Here is an 18,267-nt window from a genome sequence, read left to right as displayed (position 1 = left end):
CTTATTTGTCATCATTTTATAAAGTGATCAAACCTTAAAACATATGAGCTACAGGGCCTTATAGGAGCACTTCTGTTTTCACCCAATGAGAAACCTTCCTGCTGTCCCAGATGTGTGCCAATACCTTTTCATACTAAGAACATAAAGTACCTTTTTCAAGATTGGGTTGAAGAGAACATTTTTGACAAGAGTTCTGCTCTTTTTTTGTTGTTGTCTAAAATGAAGCTATCTTATAATTCATGCCAAACTATAGCTCATAATCAATGGTACAAGTGAGGCCTCTGAGGCCTCTATCGATATCCAATCCACCAACAGCCAGTTGAAGTGATAACATTGATTGAAACACTAAGTTTAAAAGGGCGCTGAGAGAGCTCTTTGGACAGACAGACAGACAGAACAATGCCATGATGTTGTGGAGCACTTGCCATAGGGCCTGTAGTCATGAATCACATGCACCAGAGACTAGATACAGACTTGCTGAGGACGCTCTTAGGACTGTTGACAGTGGTATAGAGGATCAATATGGTTGATGATCCCAGATGATATTACACACCAGTGACATCAACCAACACGACAGGATACAATTAGGAGCTTCAATCCAACTCATACAGGCCTGCTTTTCCCTCTGCGTGAGTTTCTTATGATAGCTACATAATGTATTGTCCTCTTGTAAAGTGGTATTTGAAAACCATTGCAGCAGAAGGCTATGTTCCCATTTTTAAACCAAAATTGTTTCAACCCCGTTCTACAGTGTTTTTGATCTGTGCTTTCTAGAAGGAAAACATTTTCTGGCACTCTTTGTTTAAAAGGGCAGTGCAGTCAAAAACGAGATGTTCCTATGTTTTATATATACAGTACCAGTCAAAAGTTTGGACACATTCAAGGGTTTTTCTTTATTTTTACTATTTTCCACATTGTAGAATAATAGTGAAGACATCAAAACTATGAAATAACACATATGGAATCATATAGTAACCAAAAAAGTGTTAAGAAAATCCAAATGTATTTTATATTTGAGTTTCTTCAAGGTAGACACTGTTTCCCTTGATGACAGCTTTGCACTGGAAAAGCATTTCAATTAACAGGTGTGCCTTGTTAAAAGTTAATTTGTGGAATTCCTTTCCTTCTTAATGCGTTTTAGCCAATCAGTTCTGCTGTGACAAGGTAGGGGTGCTATACAGAAGATAGCCCTATTTGGTAAAATAACAAGTTCATATTATGGCAAGAACAGCTCAAATAATCAAAGAGAAACGACTGTCAATCATTACTTTAAGACATGAAGGTCAGTCAATGCGGAAAATATCAAGAACTTTGAAAGTTTCTTCAAGTGCAGTTGCAAAAAACATCAAACGTTATGATGAAACTGGCTCTCATGAGGACCGCCACAGGAAACGAAGACCCAGAGTTACTTCTGCTGCAGAGGTTAAGTTCATTAGAGTTACCGGCTTCAGAAATTGCAGCCCAAATAAACGCTTCACAGAGTTCAAGTAACAGACACATCTCTACATCAACTGTTCAGAGGACACTGCATGAATCAGGCCATCATGGTTGACCGCACAGTGAAGGAAAAGCAGCCAACAACTGCTCATCATATGTGGGAACTCCTTCAAGACTGTTGGAAAACCATTCCACGTGAAGCAGGTTAAGAGAATACAAAGAGTGTGCAAGCCTGTCATCAAGGCATAGGGTGGCTACTTTGAAGAATCTAAAATCTAAAATATATTTTTATTTGTTTAACACTTTTTTGGTTACTACATGATTCCGAACAATGTGGGAAATAGTAAAAATAAAGAAAAAACCCTTGAATGAGTAGGTGTCCAAACTTTTGAGTGGTATTGTATATAGTATGTCCACACTATGAGGTTGGAATAATATTGTGAAATTGTGAAAATTATGATAATGACCTTTTAGAGTAAGAGCTGTCTGATAAGGGGGTAGTAGGGTAGTGGGCATTAGATGGTAGTGTGAACGGACCAGTACATCACTGGGGCCAAGCTTCCTGCCATCCAGGACCTCTATACCAGGCGGTGTTAGAGGAAGGCCCTAAAGATTGTCAAAGACTCCATCCACCCTAGTCATAGACTGTTCTCCCTGCTACCACACGGCAACCGGTACCAGAGCGCCAAGTCTAGGTCCAAGAGGCTTCTAAACAGCTTCTACCCCTAAGCCATAAGACTCCTGAACATCTAGTCAAATGGCTACCCAGACTATTCGCATTGCCCCCACCCCAATCCCCCTCTCCACACCACTGCCACTCTCTGTTGTCATCTATGCATAGTCACTTTAATAACTCTACCTACATGTACATACTACCTCAACTAACCGGTGCCACCACACATTGACTCTGTACCAGCATCCCCCTGTATATATTGTTATTTTTTACAGCTGCTCTTTATTTACTTGATACTTTTATCTCTTATTCTTATCTTTATTTTTTTAAACTGCACTGTGGTTTAAGGGCTTGTAAGTAAGCATTTCACTGTAAGGTCTACACCTATTGTATTCGGTGCATGTGACTAATACATTTTGATATGATTTGATTTGAAAAGACTGGCTGTAATTTCAGCCTGTAATGAATGTTCAGTTGAGGTTTGGCCTTGCATGGTGACACCACCATGCAGTAAATGAGTTAACACACCAATAAAAAAGAGAATTCCAAACCTCTCTGCCAATAACAGCAAATGTTCTGTTTTCCTCTCCTCACTCAGACCACTCCCAGACAGTCCTAGCAAAAGCTTAGAAGCTTAATTAAAGAAGATATATATGCTTGAATTCAAAACAATCACAGTCCAAATGTGAGGTGTTTGTTCTGAAAGGAGCTGTCAATCCATCAGGTTGTAACATCTCTGAAAAAGATACTGTAACCTAATTCGGTGTAAAGATCACCAAAAATCTTAAGGTTGTGAATGATCTTAATTTGAACCCTGTAACTGAATCTGTCAAAAAAATATATCCTCAACCTTAGGGAGGGATTTAAGTCTTCAAGGAAGGGTGCTTTTATCCAAAGTTGAGGGGCTATCTTGTGCATCCTATCTTTTTTCATCTGTTGACATTCCCAAATCCACTTGCTGTACCTTAGATAGGCTATTGTACAACTTCATATGGAAAAACAAGCCACATAAGATAAAAAGAGATGTTACCACCAACAGGGTTTGTGACGGCGGTCTAAATGTCTTAGACTTCACTCTCTTCAATCAGATATCAAAGGTCAACTGGATTAAAAGGTACATAAAAAAATCCTCATCGTTTCTGGAATATTATATCTCATTTTGTTTTTCATTTTTACAACAATGTCCCTATATTGAGGGTAAACTTCCTGTAAAATTGTTGGCTTTTCACAAGCAGGCTTTAATGTGCTGGGCTCTGCTATATAAACACAACTTTCACCTCATAAATGTTTTATATGGAATAATGGGTTGATGTTACATGGAAACAAGATGTTATTTAACCGTAACTGGTTCTCGAAAAACATTGTCCTTGTCAGCCAATTAGTTAATATTAGTGGGAATCTATTTACGTGGAGAGAATTTATGGAAAGATATAACGTTGAGGTTTCAAACAAGGAATATAAGACACTTATTAAACTATACCTAGTGGGATAAAAGCTTTACTTCAGAGTAATGCGTACTTTGGAATATCTCCTATTGTAAGCAATATCCAGGTGAATGGCATAGACTTACTGGATAAGAAATTCAACAATTGTTTATTAAGGAATGTTTTCTACAGGAAGTCTATTCCCTCTGCGATATTTTGCTGTGCTTCATCGTTTGATGTAAACTGGAGCCGTGCTTGGCTCACTCCACACACATTTATGGTGACCAATAAAGTAAAGGAGATCTCCTTTCAGATTATCCATAGATTCTATCCGTGTAATAGCTTGATTTCTAAGTATATACCTGATGTTACCAGTGAATGCAGTTTTTGTGAACTAGAAACTGAATCTATTGAACACTTATTCTGTCATTGTTTACATAGTGAAGTATTCTGGGCTGATGCAAAACTATATCTTGGCAACAAAATGCACACAAACTTTGAAATATCTAACTTTGACATATAATTTTACTACACTGATTTCACAATTGAACGTGAGATGTCATAAATCTCTTTATGTTATTAATAAAAATGTTTCATACACAAATCAAAATTTATGAAGAAAAAGGCCCTTTTCTTATTTTTTTTTTAAATCTGATTTTGAAAACTATTTAGAATCATTGAAACGTATACAGAACAAAATGTCTAAAACATGTATTCCTACATGTCTGTATTTTAATTGATATAATGTGGATTTGTATTTTTATTATTTTTTCTCTTCCTTATTTGTGGAATCCCTCTGGATGTTCTGTTTTTGGGGTTTTGCATGTTACTGTTTAATAATAAAAATAATAAAAATAAAATAAAGGTATTTTTAAACGGCTACATTGGACCTTTAAGTATAATGTAGGTACAATCCTCTCCGTGGTTTTTGTCCAATCAAATGTACGATTAACCAAGAGGTTGTCTTTCTATGGGTGGATGATTGACATGTACATAGAGCAATGAGAGAAGGACACTCTTGATTTTTAAAGACCAATAGGGATGAAGATGTATGTACTGAATGTAGTTATTGGTCAGAATGAATTTAGACTGACACGTGTTTCAACCAATTGCCATCGAAACATTCCCCTTTGTTTTGAGTAGTTTATGGTTCTGTAAGTGGGTGGGTCAACTCTGGGTGCCAGATGTGCGTTCAGTTCGCTTGAACGTTTGCTACGTTACGGAACGGTTTGTACTTAACGACTCGTTTCCCCAAAACGTTCGTGTACGTTCTTGAACAGACTTTGTGGATCGTTTGCTCGCGTTTGGTGGGTGTGGCGAGGTGTGGCTTGAAGCAATGAATGACGAATTTGCGAATTTAAAGGGCAGTGGCTATGCTGACAGCGTTCCCCAACCCTTCCCGACAACTGGTCGTACTATGCTGACAGCGTTCCCCAACCCTTCCCGACAACTGGTCGTTCAGTACGATCGTCACTAGTTACCACTCCCAGAAAGTCAGAAACCCCTCTTATTTCAACAATTTATCTTCCTATAATGTGATTTTAACCTGAACTCTAACCCTAAATAAATAATTAAAAGCATTTGTATTTATTTATGAATTGTTTTGCTGTAGTCACATGTTCCGTTCAATCGAACGTTCCAAACGTAAAAGCGTACTGAACGCAGCCCAGGCAGCGGTGTGTTCAGAGCTGATGGCGGTGGTGGCGGGTAGCGGACCGCAGAACTGGCCGGTGGAGAGGAGGGGATAACGTAGCTTTTTTTAGTCCACAAGTTGTGAGATCGAAAATTAACTTCGACAAGGCTTGACCAGTTTACATTCACAAAATGATTTGAAACTCTCCGGCTTTGATTTCTTTATCATGCGGGTAGCTACGTTAGTGTAGGCCTCAAGCCTCGGATAAAGTTGTCGTCTGATCCTGGGATTGGGATTCCAAGAAAGATCTCTCACGCCAGTCCCATCTCGGACAATTGGGAATCCCTGTTCGGAAACTATTTGGGATCCATGCTTGGAAGAACTAGCTAGTGGCATATGAGTGGAGTAGTTTCTTTCTTTAAATGATTGTTTAAACGGCAGCTCCGGAGGGGTTGATGCATATTGGCAAAGTTATTAAAGGGACGAGCTAACTAGTTAATCTATCCTACAGACAATGTTCCATTGCTGCTAGCTGATTTCGCAAAGGAATGCCGAATGGATGAATGGGCAACCGCTTGTAATGCTCCGATTTAAACAGCTGCTTGATGATGACCTCAGTGTTACAAACAATTAGTTTCGTTAGTTAGCAACCCTGTAAATAATAGAGCATAGAGCACTCGAACAAACGTTGATTTTTATTTTGCTGTGCAGCCAGCAATCTGATTCATGGTGCGGACGGAGCACACACACAGATGGCCAGGGTTGCAATTTATTGACATTACTGGTCAACAATTTAGTTGACCATTTGTGTTTCTCTCATCTCTGTTTTAATTACAGACGTGTTTTTTTTAAATCCTAGGCTTATGTAATGTATGTATGCAGCAGTAAAGCTAAATATCTGGCATCCTTGATTTGAAGGAACGTTGCACTACTTAATTAGTGTTGAGGTTATCCCTGGTTTGGAATGGGGAATACGGTTTCATGCTGCGTGTCGCCCGAGGAGAGCCCAAAGCTACCAAGGCAACCGGTGGACCGCCACGAAGACTACCAAATAATTACGGACGTGAGTGACGACACTGGCCCGTACCTGCAGCACATCAGCGACAGAGAAGTCCCTGACGGTAGGTGTCACACACGACAGCATAGCTAGGATTTGAAATATTTACAGAATGTGACTGGTTACGAGAAAGACAGAACCGGTAATGGTCTGTCCTGTGTTTGGTTGGTTTCCTCCAAATCTACATTCTCATTGGCTGTGGTAGTTGCAGCAGTAGAGATGCAGTACTAAAATATACAACATCCATTTAGTCTTTTTAACACTCTCTCATACACCTCTGAGGCCTGTAGCCAACTGAATTACATGCAAATAAAGTTAGGTGAGATGAGGCTATCAATTGGGAAGGAGGGGTATTTGATCTATAGCCCCCTGGTGTCCGGCCCCTCCCTCTCAGCAGGGTTTGATGTTGCTGGTTGTTTACAGCTTTAGACTACTGTTGATTTTAGGCCCTGCATGGTGTTACACTCCTGGGGTAAAACCACACACACACACTTCCTGATGCTGCAACACCAGGCATCGTGCACTCATCCATTCAGACCCCCATTGACTGAGAGCAGAGGACCTCAGACTGTTGTTGCCACCATCATTGATCTCAGTGATAAGGGATTCCACAGTACTTGCCCAACTAGCTCAGCCAAATCAAATTGTATGTCACACGCCGAATACAACAGGTGTAGACTTTACCGTGATATGCTTACTTACGAGCCCTCCCCCAGCAATGCAGAGTTGAAAAGTAAGACAAAATTATCAAAAAAGGAAATGGTAACACAATAAAATAAGACTATATACAAGGAGTACCAGTACTGAGTCAATGTGCAGGGGTAGGAGGTAATATGTACATATAGGTAGGTGTAAAAGTGACTAGGCAATCATTAGTTGCCATACCAAGCCAGTCAAGATGCTCTCAATGGTGCAGTTATAGAAACTTTTAAGGATCTGGGGACCATGAGACATTTTTTTTCAGCCTCCTGAGGGGGAAGAGGTGTTGTCGTACCCTCTTCAAATCAAATTTGATTGGTCGCGTACATTTTGTGACGTGTTTGTTCGTAAAATAGCACGACTAAGAGCTCCTCTGCAAAAATGTCAATTAATGATGGATTTATTGAGTTATCTCAGAATAATTCTGACTTTTGAGGAAGTGTATACTGGCTACAGCGTCTCAAAATGGACAAACAGTACTATTGCCTCTTATTTATTTTTTTTCTCATTTTTCAAGCAAAGGTCTTTCAGAGAAATATGTGAGCACATTTGTTCGGTTGGGATAAGCGAGTTGGGATAAGCGAGTTGGGATAAGCGAGTTGGGATAAGCGCCAGCTGAACTGAAGCATGCTGACGCCTTAACATGCCAACCAGGCCTCGCCCACCCTTAGTGCTGCAAGGTATTCTCCCGGCAGGAAGACTCCAGTCCAGGGAAAGGCCAGGGAGTGATTGGTGGAGGTTGGTGGAGGGAGGAGAGCAGTGTGGCTGGGGAGGGGAGCTGTGTGGCTGGGGAGGGGAGCAGTGTGGCTGGGGAGGAGAGCAGTGTGTGGGGAGGGGAGCTGGGGAGGGGAGCTGTGTGGCTGGGGAGGGGAGCTGTGTGGCTGGGGAGGAGAGTAGTGTGGCTGGGGAGGAGAGTAGTGTGGCTGGGGAGGGGAGCAGTGTGGCTGGGGAGGGGAGCTGTGTGGCTGGGGAGGGGAGCTGTGTGGCTGGGGAGGGGAGCTGTGTGGCTGGGGAGGGGAGCTGTGTGGCTGGGGAGGGGAGCTGTGTGGCTGGGGAGGGGAGCTGTGTGGCTGGGGAGGGGAGCTGTGTGGCTGGGGAGGGGAGCTGTGTGGGGAGGGGAGCTGGGGAGGGGAGCTGTGTGGCTGGGGAGGGGTGTGGCTGGGGAGCTGTGTGGCTGGGGAGGGGAGCTGTGTGGCTGGGGAGGGGAGCTGTGTGGCTGGGGAGGGGAGCTGTGTGGCTGGGGAGGGGAGCAGTGTGGCTGGGGAGGGGAGCTGAGGCTCCATCTTATCTAGGCTGGAGTAATCACATGATGTTGTCTGACTGACTCATCTTAGTGGATCTGATAGGCTGAATAACTTTGTTGCGCCATGGTTTGTGTTGTAAAACACTACATGGCTAGTCTACCTGCTCGTCGCTGCCCTATGCTCTGTATAGAACACACTGTTTGGTTCGGTAGCCTGTCTGCAGATGGGTTGACATGGCTACTCCCACTTCCTGTTTCTCAGCGTGCTGGCCAGTGTGGGAGGGGTGTAGAGTGAGGACTGTGTTTTCCACAGAGACCCCAGACAAAGGTCTCCTTGTTGCCCCCACCCTGCCAGTCCCATACCACCATCCCCACAGCCTGAGTGGGCAGGGGGCACACGCTGCCAAGCCAACCCGCCTGGCCTTGCATCCCCCTGGCCCTGCCTGCCACGTCTGATCCAGGCCATGAGCACCCAATCCCAGACAGAGGGAGCTGTTAATACGTTAGGGTAGGATGAGGCGGTCTCATAGCTCCACCTGACCATTGAGCCTGTGGTGTGGTTGCAAAGGAGGTCATCAGATTCATCTGCATCATTAGAATCCGACGCTCCTGCTGTCCAAGTGTGTTTTGTTACATAACCTGGCTGCTGTACACACACGTACTCACTCATTCATCCGTCTAACTGGGTAAAAGTAGGCCTGGGAATTGCCAGGGATCTCTCGATACAATAGTATCACCATCCTTAGCTGCTGATATGTGTCAAGGTCTCTGAATGTGCTGTAACTGTATCCATTTTCCCCATCACTAGGTACTGTAATGGCATGCATTCCTTCCAGGTACTGCAGCACAGGGATAGTTCTAATGGTGGAGTGACATCCTGCACCGTACGGTACATTATAGAACCGGTTGTGCTGATTGGTTGATATGCGGGAGTTGTGGGACAACTCCCACAAAATACAATTTCTTGTTAATGTCATAATTCTACTGTCTGTAGCCCAGGCAGGAAATTCATAAACTTCATCTCACTCGTGGGGAGAGAGTCTACACATTTTCCCATGCTACTATTTGGTTTGCAACAGTTGGGGGTTATAAACCTAGCTGTCTGCCTCTGACCTGGGCAACAATGTATCATTTCACAAATGCGAAGAGGCAAGCTAAGCACTGGCTGTCACCAAGCGGCACCAGGACAGTAGCTAGTTTTCCCAGTCCTGTGCGATCAACGGAAACGTCACTGTTAACATCACCAACTAGCTTGGTTAGCTCGGGCTCACCAACCATAAGTGGTTGCCAATATAGGCCTATTGGATATTTATTAAATTCATTATTGAAGTTCTTGTCTCATCATCATTGAGTCTCTGCTAGCTATCTACATGTCAATGACTTGTTTTGCATAGCAACGTTGAATGAATCGAAAGATTAGAACGAATGACTGGGTCAACAAGAGAAAATAACTAAGAAGACCAGCCCGCTTGGGTAGCAAACTTTAGAATGTAAAAACAAATGTACGTTTTAAAATGTTTTTAATTAATATTTTCATAAATATGTTGGCAACATATAGCCTTCAAACCCTGGAATTATCATGTGATACCTTCGCCTCAGAACAGCCCTTGTCGGGAGTTGTCACGATAATTCCCGGGTTCTCGGGCATTATTGTTTAGGTTCAGTAAGTTACAGGTCACTGTTCTGTCTGTCAGGTCTCATTTTCACTCACCGGCTTCAATTCAACATACTCACCTCAGGTGAACTAAGGTAGTTTACCCCCTAAACAGTCGGTTTTCTGGATCACTAACTTTCCAAGTCAGGTTCGTCTGTCATTACCCTTGTTTGTCTGTCATTACCCTTGTTTGTCTGTCATTACCCTTGTTTGTCTACTTTGTTTCTAATGGTCAGTGGTGTTTTTGTGTTCCAGAACTGGCCCAGGAGTCCAACCCATCAGACCATGCCCGAGCCAGCACCATCTTCCTCTGCAAGTCCCAGACAGACAGCGAATGTAAGTACTCTACCCTGGTCACAACACGTCACACAGGAGAAATGATCATGACGCCATGTCAGCCAATGTGGCACACATCTCAAACTGTCGTCTTACTCACTTTAGCTACTTGGTACAGTGGTAAACCAACCTTAGCTTGCTAGAGCAGAGACATGTAGAGAGATGGTACTTAGGCTACTGGAAGTGACTGATATGGCTTTCTCATAAGCACAATGTGACTCAGTACCATTCCTCATTATTTTCAACATGGCTGTTTTGTCTGGGTCTGTAATGGCCTATTTTCTTTTTCCTTCCAGTGCGAGACAAGAGGAAAAGCAATCACATAAACCATGTTAGTCATGTAAGTATTTCAATACAAAGTTTTAGTTTTGTGTTAACCAACAATAAATAATGAATTGTGTGGGCCTACTGTGTGGGCCTACTGTGTGGGCCTACTGTGTGGGCCTACTGTGTGGGCCTACTGTGTGGGTGTGCATGTGAGAATACATCTGTAATCTCATTTTCCTCGTAACTTGGGTCACTGGAGGACAATTTGGGTCACGGGAGGATGGTCAATTTGTCATTTGGGTCTCGAGCTGAAACAGGTTTAAGAACCTCTGCTCTAGAGGACAACACCAAGCTCATGTATATGCAAATGCCACTCTGACCATCACACCTTATTGGTCAGCTGTTATAGGATGTAGCCCTTATACTGGTTGAAAAGGACAGATTGTTCCAATTTAGTGTCCCACAGTGGCTGTACAGTAACATGCTAAACATGACGTCAGAGCTCAGTCTCCACTTCACAGCTCTCTGACAGCCGTTCTGAAATAGAACATCACACGACAGGAAGTTGCTCCCAATCCTTCCCTCAAATTGGGCAACTTTTGCACATTTTTGGCTGTTTGAGTGAGGGGAAATGCTGTAAATTGAGGTCTCAATGTATTTTGAAAGATGAGACATTGAAGATTATAATCAATACTGCTTTGAGTCCAAATGTGCACTTCACATTTCCATATCATAAAACTCATGTGATATACAGTGTGAAGGTTCATGATCACTATATTTGATGTAAAGTTACAAGATGACATGGCGTTATACCCTGGGTTGTCCTGAACAGAAAGAGACCATGTTGTTTGTATTGTGAAGAAAATGTGCAATATTTTTCTTATGTTGCACCTACCCCAAATTTTCAAAAAATTTTCTTATGTTGCTGATTGTATCCAGAGTATTTTTAGATTTCGTTATCAACAAATGTGCCGACCAGTACAGCAACTGTAAAATGCACACAAAATCAACGGTGTAATGTTTTGGATTCAGTCTTGTCAGGTGAACTGTTGTCCTCACCTTTCCTCTAATCATTTCCCATAATCCCCAAACTGTTCCCTTTTAATTGCTGCCATGGTTATTCTTTTTTTATTTCACCTTTATTTAACTAGGCAAGTTTGTTAAGAACAAATTCTTATTTACAATGACTGCCTACCCCGGGCCAAACCCGGACCATGCTGGGCCAATTGTGCACCGCCCTATGGGACTCTCAATCACGGCCGGATGTCATACAGCCTGGATTCGAGCCAAGGACTGTAGTGACGCCACTTGCACTGAGATGCAGTCCCTTAGACAGCTGCGTCACTCGGGAGCCCACACGCTTTCCATAATTCTTCTGTAAGAAACGTTTCAATTTTGCCCGTTCCATGTAGGTGAATTCCCACCCGTGTAAGTAGTTTAGCAGAGGGTTGGCCTGGGTTATGACTTCTTTTACACCAACCTCTAATATAACTAGCTAAGTGCCAAGACCTTTGACCTGGTCAAATAAAAGGCAGGGCTGTGTTCCCCTTGCCTGCTACTATTCTGTGTGTGTCCATGTAGCCTGTGCTTGAGTTGACCACTAGAACAGGCTGTAACCGCTGTGGTGTCCTGTCAGCGAGAAGACTGACACAGATAAAGAGGAGACCTGGTGAATGTTTAGCGAGTGTTCAACCTCAACTCCACCTCATCTCATTCTCTCTGTATTATAGAGCAACGGCCAAGTTTAGCCACATTTCAAACCTTTTACCTTGGAAATAGTTCATGACCCTGGAGTGACTTATTGGTGATGTCATTATTTGGCTAAGGCCACCACAGGCTAACGTTAGCATCAATTACCTCAGAAGGATTGGGTTCAACAGGGCCCACATTAGCAGCGTCTGACTTCCATGTCACATATTTAATTTTGCAGACCTCTCCTGGCCCTCTCTCTAAGAAGTACAGTTCCTGTTCCACCATCTTTATAGATGACAGCACGGTCAGCCAGCCTAACTTGAAAAGCACAATTAAATGGTGGGTACCCACTACCTTCATATATGCACACACAGGAAACATTTTGTAGTTGAACTCTGGCCTAATGAATTGTCTGTCTTTGTTTTCCAGTGTTACATTAGCAATATACTACCACATTAAAAACAGGTGAGTGGCAGTGTTTTGACTTGTTCAGTCTGAGTGTGCACAGGTATTATTTTAAATGGGGGATCAGAAGGTGCCTTCGAGGCCTGGCAGAATGTCTGTATTGGACAGTATTTGGCTCGTAGTGGAGACGTTTTCTCTGTTCCTCTGTCTCTCTCAGGGACTCAGACAGGTCACTGGACATTTTTGATGAGAAGATGCACCCCTTATCGGTGAGTGGTCGGTTCAATTTGACCATAATCCTCTCAGGGTTTACAGGAAGTGAATAGCTGTTATGTACTCCAGACCTGCTAATACAGGTTTACATCAAAACAGAGGTCTGCAGAAGATGTGGCAGTATTGGTTTCTCAGCCCTTGTCTACATCAATATCTGGCATCAGCTACCTTCCTCACTCCCTTCTAGACCTTACGCTGCAACTTGATATGCCCCATAGCCCAGCCTAGCACATACCACTGCTCTTAGCTCCAACTTCAGCATAGCACATACCACTGCTCTTAGCTCCAACTTCAGCATAGCACATACCACTGCTCTTAGCTCCAACTTCAGCCTAGCACATACCACTGCTCTTAGCTCCAACTTCAGCCTAGCACATACCACTGCTCTTAGCTCCAACTTCAGCCTAGCACATACCACTGCTCTTAGCTACAACTTCAGCACAGCACATACCACTGCTCTTAGCTCCAACTTCAGCCTAGCACATACCACTGCAGGGTTAATGAAGAAGTTAGTTTAGCTCACATCACTTAGTTTCGTTCTGGTAGGAAAGTCAACATAAAACCATTAGGAAATTGAGAAATTACTTAAATGTTTCCTTATCTTGTTGGGGGGGTGGTCTTTTATGTGCTATCAAGACATGAATGTGTGTTTTGTGTTGTCTCTGGGCTGGTATGTGTTGTCTAACACTGTCTTCTCCCTGCAGAGAGAGCAGGTCCCTGACAACTACTCTGTTATGGACCCTGAGCACAAACTCATCTACCGCTTTGTCAGAACTCTGTTCAGCGCTGCACAGCTCACTACAGAGTGTGCCATCGTCACCTTGGTGAGGAGTTCAGTTAGCAACCATCAAAACACATACAGTTGAAGTCAGAAGTTTACATACAACTTGCTGAAATACATTTAAACTCAGTTTTTCACAATTCCTGACATTTAATCCTAGTAAATTCCCTGTCTTAAGGTCAGTTAGGATCACCACTTTATTATAAGAATGTGAAATGTCAGAATAATAGTGATTTATTTCAGCTTTTATTTCTTTCATCACATTCCCAGTGGGTCAAAAGTTTACATACATTCAATTAGTATTTGGTAGCATTGCCGTTTAAATTGTATAACTTGGGTCAAACGTTTCAGGTAGCCTTCCACCAGCTTCCCACAATAAGTTGGTGAATTTTGGCCCATTCCTCCTGACAGAGTTGGTGTAACTGAGTCAGGTTTGTCGGCCTCGTTGCTCACACACGCTTTTTCAGTTCTGCCCACAAATGTTCTATAGGATTGAGGTCAGGGCTTTGTGATGGCCACTCCAATACCTTGACTTTGTTGTCCTTAAGCCATTTTGCCATGACTTTGGAAGTATGCTTGGGGTCATTGTCCATTTGGAAGACCCATTTGCGACCAAGCTTTAACTTCCTGACTGATGTCTTGAGATGTTCCATCAATATATCCACATCATTTTCCATCCTCATGAAGCCATCTCTTTTGTGAAGTGCACCATTTCCTGAGTTTGAAGGTATGTCTTGAAATATATCCACAGGTACACCTCCAATTGACTCAAATATCAATTAGAAGCTTCTGATAGGCTAAAGCCATGACATCAATTTCTGGAATTTTCCAAGCTATTTAAAGCCACAGTCAACTTAGTGTATGTAAACTTCTGACACAGTGAATTATAAGTGGAATAACCTGTCTGTAAACAATTGTTGGAAAAGTTGCTTGTGTCGTACACAAAGTAGATGTCCTAACAAGAAATTTGTGGACTGGTTGAATTTTTTGTTTTTTTTGTTTTAACGACTTCAACCTAAGTGTATGTATACTTCCGACTTCAACTGTACATGTATTGTAGCTCAGTTGGTAGAGCATGGCGCTTCTTGTAATGCCAGGGTAATGGGTTTGACTCCTGGGACCACCCATATGTAAAATGTACGCACGCATGACTAAGTCACTTTGGATGAAAGCGTCTGCTAAATTATAATATACTGTATTATTCACTAGGTGTTGTGGGGTTGTATTAACCTACATGATGCGCTATAATACATCTGCACTAATGCACCACCGGGGGGCAGCAGAGTAATAGAAACCATGTTTTTTTTATTTAACTGGGCAAGTCAGTTAAGAACAAATTCTTATTTACAATGACGGCCTACCCCGGCCAAACCCTAACCCGGACGACAGCCGATTGTGATACGGCCTGGAATCGAACCAGGGTCTGTAGTGATGCCTCTAGCACTGAGATGCAGTGCCTTAAACCGCTGCGCCACTCAAGAGCCCAAGTGAACAGAGCCTAGTTTCAATTTAAACAGACAGTACACCTGCATTTGATTAATACGATTGGTCCTAATATATCAAGCATTCCTTATTTCCTGGACTCCAACCATAACAAAGTACTATTTCTCCCTTGTGTGTGTATATATAGGATAAATAATCAATAACATGCCCTTTTCCCTACTGGTTTTCTATGTTGGGCACATGGCATTTCTGAATGGAAATAACCCGCTCAGGTTTATCAAAGACCTCTAACCTCACCAGGTGTACCTGGAGCGTCTGCTGACCTACGCTGAGATGGACATCTGTCCCTGCAACTGGAAGCGGATCGTACTGGGAGCCATCCTGCTGGCGTCCAAGGTGTGGGACGACCAGGCCGTGTGGAACGTAGACTACTGCCAGATCCTCAAAGACATCACCGTGGAGGACATGTGAGTGGACAGGACACACACAAGATGCACCTTTCTCACTATTGTGCCAACCTAAACCGTACTTTAATGTTCAGCTTCAGATATGTCATTTTCACTTTGAGGGCGGAGGCTGGTTTGGCAGTGATTTGGAGGTGGGGGCTGGTTTGGTAATGATTTAGGGGCTGGTTTGGTAGTGATTTAGGGGCTGGTTTGGTAGTGATTTAGGGGCTGGTTTGCTAGTGATTCATCATGACCATGTTTCAGGTGGAGAACAGATGTAGACTGGAGCCTTCTTCCCCCCCCCCCGGTCTGATAATCATTCATTGGGCTGTAGTCTAAAGACTGGTACAGTCTCTAGCTCTCATCAGGGCTGTGTGAGATGAAGACCCTGCTTTGGGCAGCAAGGGAGTGAAGACTTGGCCCAGAGAGGGACATTGAGGGAGGCGGAGTACTGGTTGTATACAGGATCTCCAAGCCATCAGTAGGCTGCTCCTTACTAAACTACTGGCTGAAATTCTAGTAGCTTTTAGAGCTGGCTGTTGTCTCTTAAGTTAGGTTGTTGGCGTGTGTACCTGTCAAATAAGGGGTGCTTATATTTGTCCTGTTTCACACATGAGTGTATTTTGTTTCTCCTCAGACACCCTCAGTGGGGTCACGTCCAGGATCAGCCATTATCAACGGCAACCTGGGAGAAATTGGGGTGAAGTGCCTTGCTCAAGGGCAGATCGACATTTAAAAAAAATATCTATATCTAGTCAGCTCTGGAATTCTAGCTACGGTTACTGGCCCAATGCTCTGGGCTACTTGCCACCGTGTGTGTGAGCCCATGTCCCTCCCGCTCTTCTTTGGATTTGCAGTCTACTGTCATGTCTTTGTGAGCTGGGGAGTCTGGAGTGGCTCTCATCTCTCCTACATAATGGCAGTAGCCCTCACGCACTCCATTAGTTGCCCTGGGAGACCAGCCTTCCAACACACACCCTCCAGCCACCCTGGCCCTCATGTCTCCTCTCCCACAAAGCATCCTGGATGTTGTCTCCGTGGTGACCGGCATGCAGCTCTTTTATTGTCATGGTGATAAGGATGATGAGGCGAATCTGTTCAGGAGAGACATGAAGCGAGCCGTATGGGTCTTCATTGTAGTTAGAATGAATAGGCCAGCCCTCAGTTGCTCTAGTTGGTTGAGTTGTATTTTTTTTTAATGTAATTCCTGTTTGTCCTTTTGGGTAATTAAACATTTGAATAAGATGGGTTGAATAGCAGTCCTGTAGACCTGCACCCTTCTCCTTGCTGCTGTAAGGGAAAGACAAGGTTTTGCTATTGGTTAGACTCTCGCCCTCGTCAGTGGTTGACGTTACCTCTATCGTTGATCTATTTGGCATTTCTCCCTCACTCATTGTCAGGGTTGATCCTAGATCTGTGCCTGAGAGCAACTTTTTTTTGTTTGTATTAGAAGTCTCTAACCCTGTTTCATCCGCTCTCCTTCCGCCAGGAACGAGATGGAGCGTCACTTCCTGGAACTTCTGCAGTTCAACATCAACGTCACGGCCAGTGTTTATGCTAAGTACTACTTTGACCTGCGATCTCTGGCTGAGGACAACAACCTCCTCTTTCCCCTCGAGCCACTCAGCAACGAGAGGGCACAGAAACTGGAGGTATGGTGGTGGGTATGGTGGTGGGTAGGGTGGTGGTGGGTGTGGTGGGTATGGTGGTGGGGGTGAAGGGTGGTGGGTAGGGTGGTGAGTGTGGTGGGGGTGAAGGGTGGTGGGTGAAGGGTGGTGAGTGTGGTGGGGGTGAAGGGTGGTGGGTATGGTGGTGGTGAAGGGTGGTGGGTGTGGTGGTGAGTGGGGTGAAGGGTGGTGGGTATGATGGTGGTGAGTGGGGTGAAGGGTGGTGGGTATGATGGTGGTGGGTATGATGATGGTGAAGGGTGGTGATGGTGAAGGGTGGTGGTGGTGAAGGGTGGTGGGCATGGTGGTGGTGAAGGTGTGGTGGTGGAGGGTATGGTGGTGGTGAAGGATATGATGAAGCTGACAGGTATCAGAAAAGATTGGTGCTGAGACATGAATGGTCAAAGGGGATGTGTTGTTGTTAACCAGTGCATCAGGTATGAAGCCAATGAGCCTGTATATTGTGTTGTCCAGGCCATCTCCAGACTGTGTGAAGACAAGTACAAGGACCTGAGCCGAGCAGCCATGAGGAGGTCCTTCAGCGCTGACAACCTGGTGGGCATCCGCCGCTCCAACGCTGTGCTCTCATAGGCCAGCCACACTTCAGCGTTGTGCTCTCATTAGTCAGCAACAAATCTGTCACTCCAACATTGTGCTCTCACTGGACAGACACAATGGTGGAGTTAATTTCGCATGGCCCTGTGCCCCGAATGGGGGAAGTTTGCTCATTTTAGACTTCCATTGGTCCTTAAGTGAAAAGTCTACCCGCCTGGAGCACTGAGCCATGCAAAATTAACTCCACCAATATCTGACCTCTACAGCCCAACCAACACCCCAGGATACCTGCCACACACCCAGCCCCTCTGAGAGACTGGTCGAGGCAGCACCATAGGCCCCGCCTGTCCCGTCCCAGACCCTAAGCGCAAAATAACTTCTTCACTACATAGAAAGAAGGGGGAAAATATTTTTTTTTGGTGCTTACTATGTAGGCTACTAGCTGTGAAATGTACCCGTTTTTAAACTGAAAATAATTTGGAGATGGAGGATTTTAAATAAACACTAAACATGTAACATTGTCTTTCATTGGAGTGGAGATGAGAACATGTGGGAGCGCATTGTAAACATGTTACTTTAGAC

The 18,267-nt window shown here is 43.9% G+C and overlaps 1 protein-coding gene across 1 annotated transcript; it reads left to right on the top strand.

Annotated features, from left to right (window-relative positions):
* Positions 1–4,948: 4,948 nt before the first annotated feature.
* On the top strand, positions 4,949–18,201 carry LOC135547631 (cyclin-Y-like protein 1). Its single transcript, XM_064976802.1, has 10 exons — positions 4,949–6,288; positions 10,076–10,156; positions 10,453–10,496; positions 12,354–12,454; positions 12,545–12,580; positions 12,738–12,789; positions 13,498–13,617; positions 15,318–15,484; positions 16,953–17,115; positions 17,605–18,201. Exons 1-10 carry the CDS (start codon positions 6,132–6,134, stop codon positions 17,719–17,721), a joined length of 1,038 nt encoding a protein of 345 aa, XP_064832874.1. The 5' UTR covers positions 4,949–6,131; the 3' UTR covers positions 17,722–18,201.
* The last annotated feature ends 66 nt before the right edge of the window (positions 18,202–18,267 follow it).

This window comes from Oncorhynchus masou, chromosome 10 (assembly GCF_036934945.1).
Source record: "Oncorhynchus masou masou isolate Uvic2021 chromosome 10, UVic_Omas_1.1, whole genome shotgun sequence".
NCBI classification, from domain to species: Eukaryota; Metazoa; Chordata; class Actinopteri; order Salmoniformes; family Salmonidae; genus Oncorhynchus; species Oncorhynchus masou.
The sequence above is the reverse complement of the archived record's forward strand: the minus strand, read 5'-3'. Positions and strand labels throughout refer to the sequence as shown.

Excerpts from the sequence above, each read along its gene's own strand:
- LOC135547631 (XM_064976802.1), top strand. The coding sequence starts at position 6,132 with ATGGGGAATACGGTTTCATGCTGCGTGTCGCCCGAGGAGAGCCCAAAG. Across the intron at positions 10,497-12,353 it reads ACATAAACCATGTTAGTCAT|ACCTCTCCTGGCCCTCTCTC; the intron begins GTAAGTATTTCA and ends TTAATTTTGCAG. Across the intron at positions 12,455-12,544 it reads TTGAAAAGCACAATTAAATG|TGTTACATTAGCAATATACT; the intron begins GTGGGTACCCAC and ends TTTGTTTTCCAG.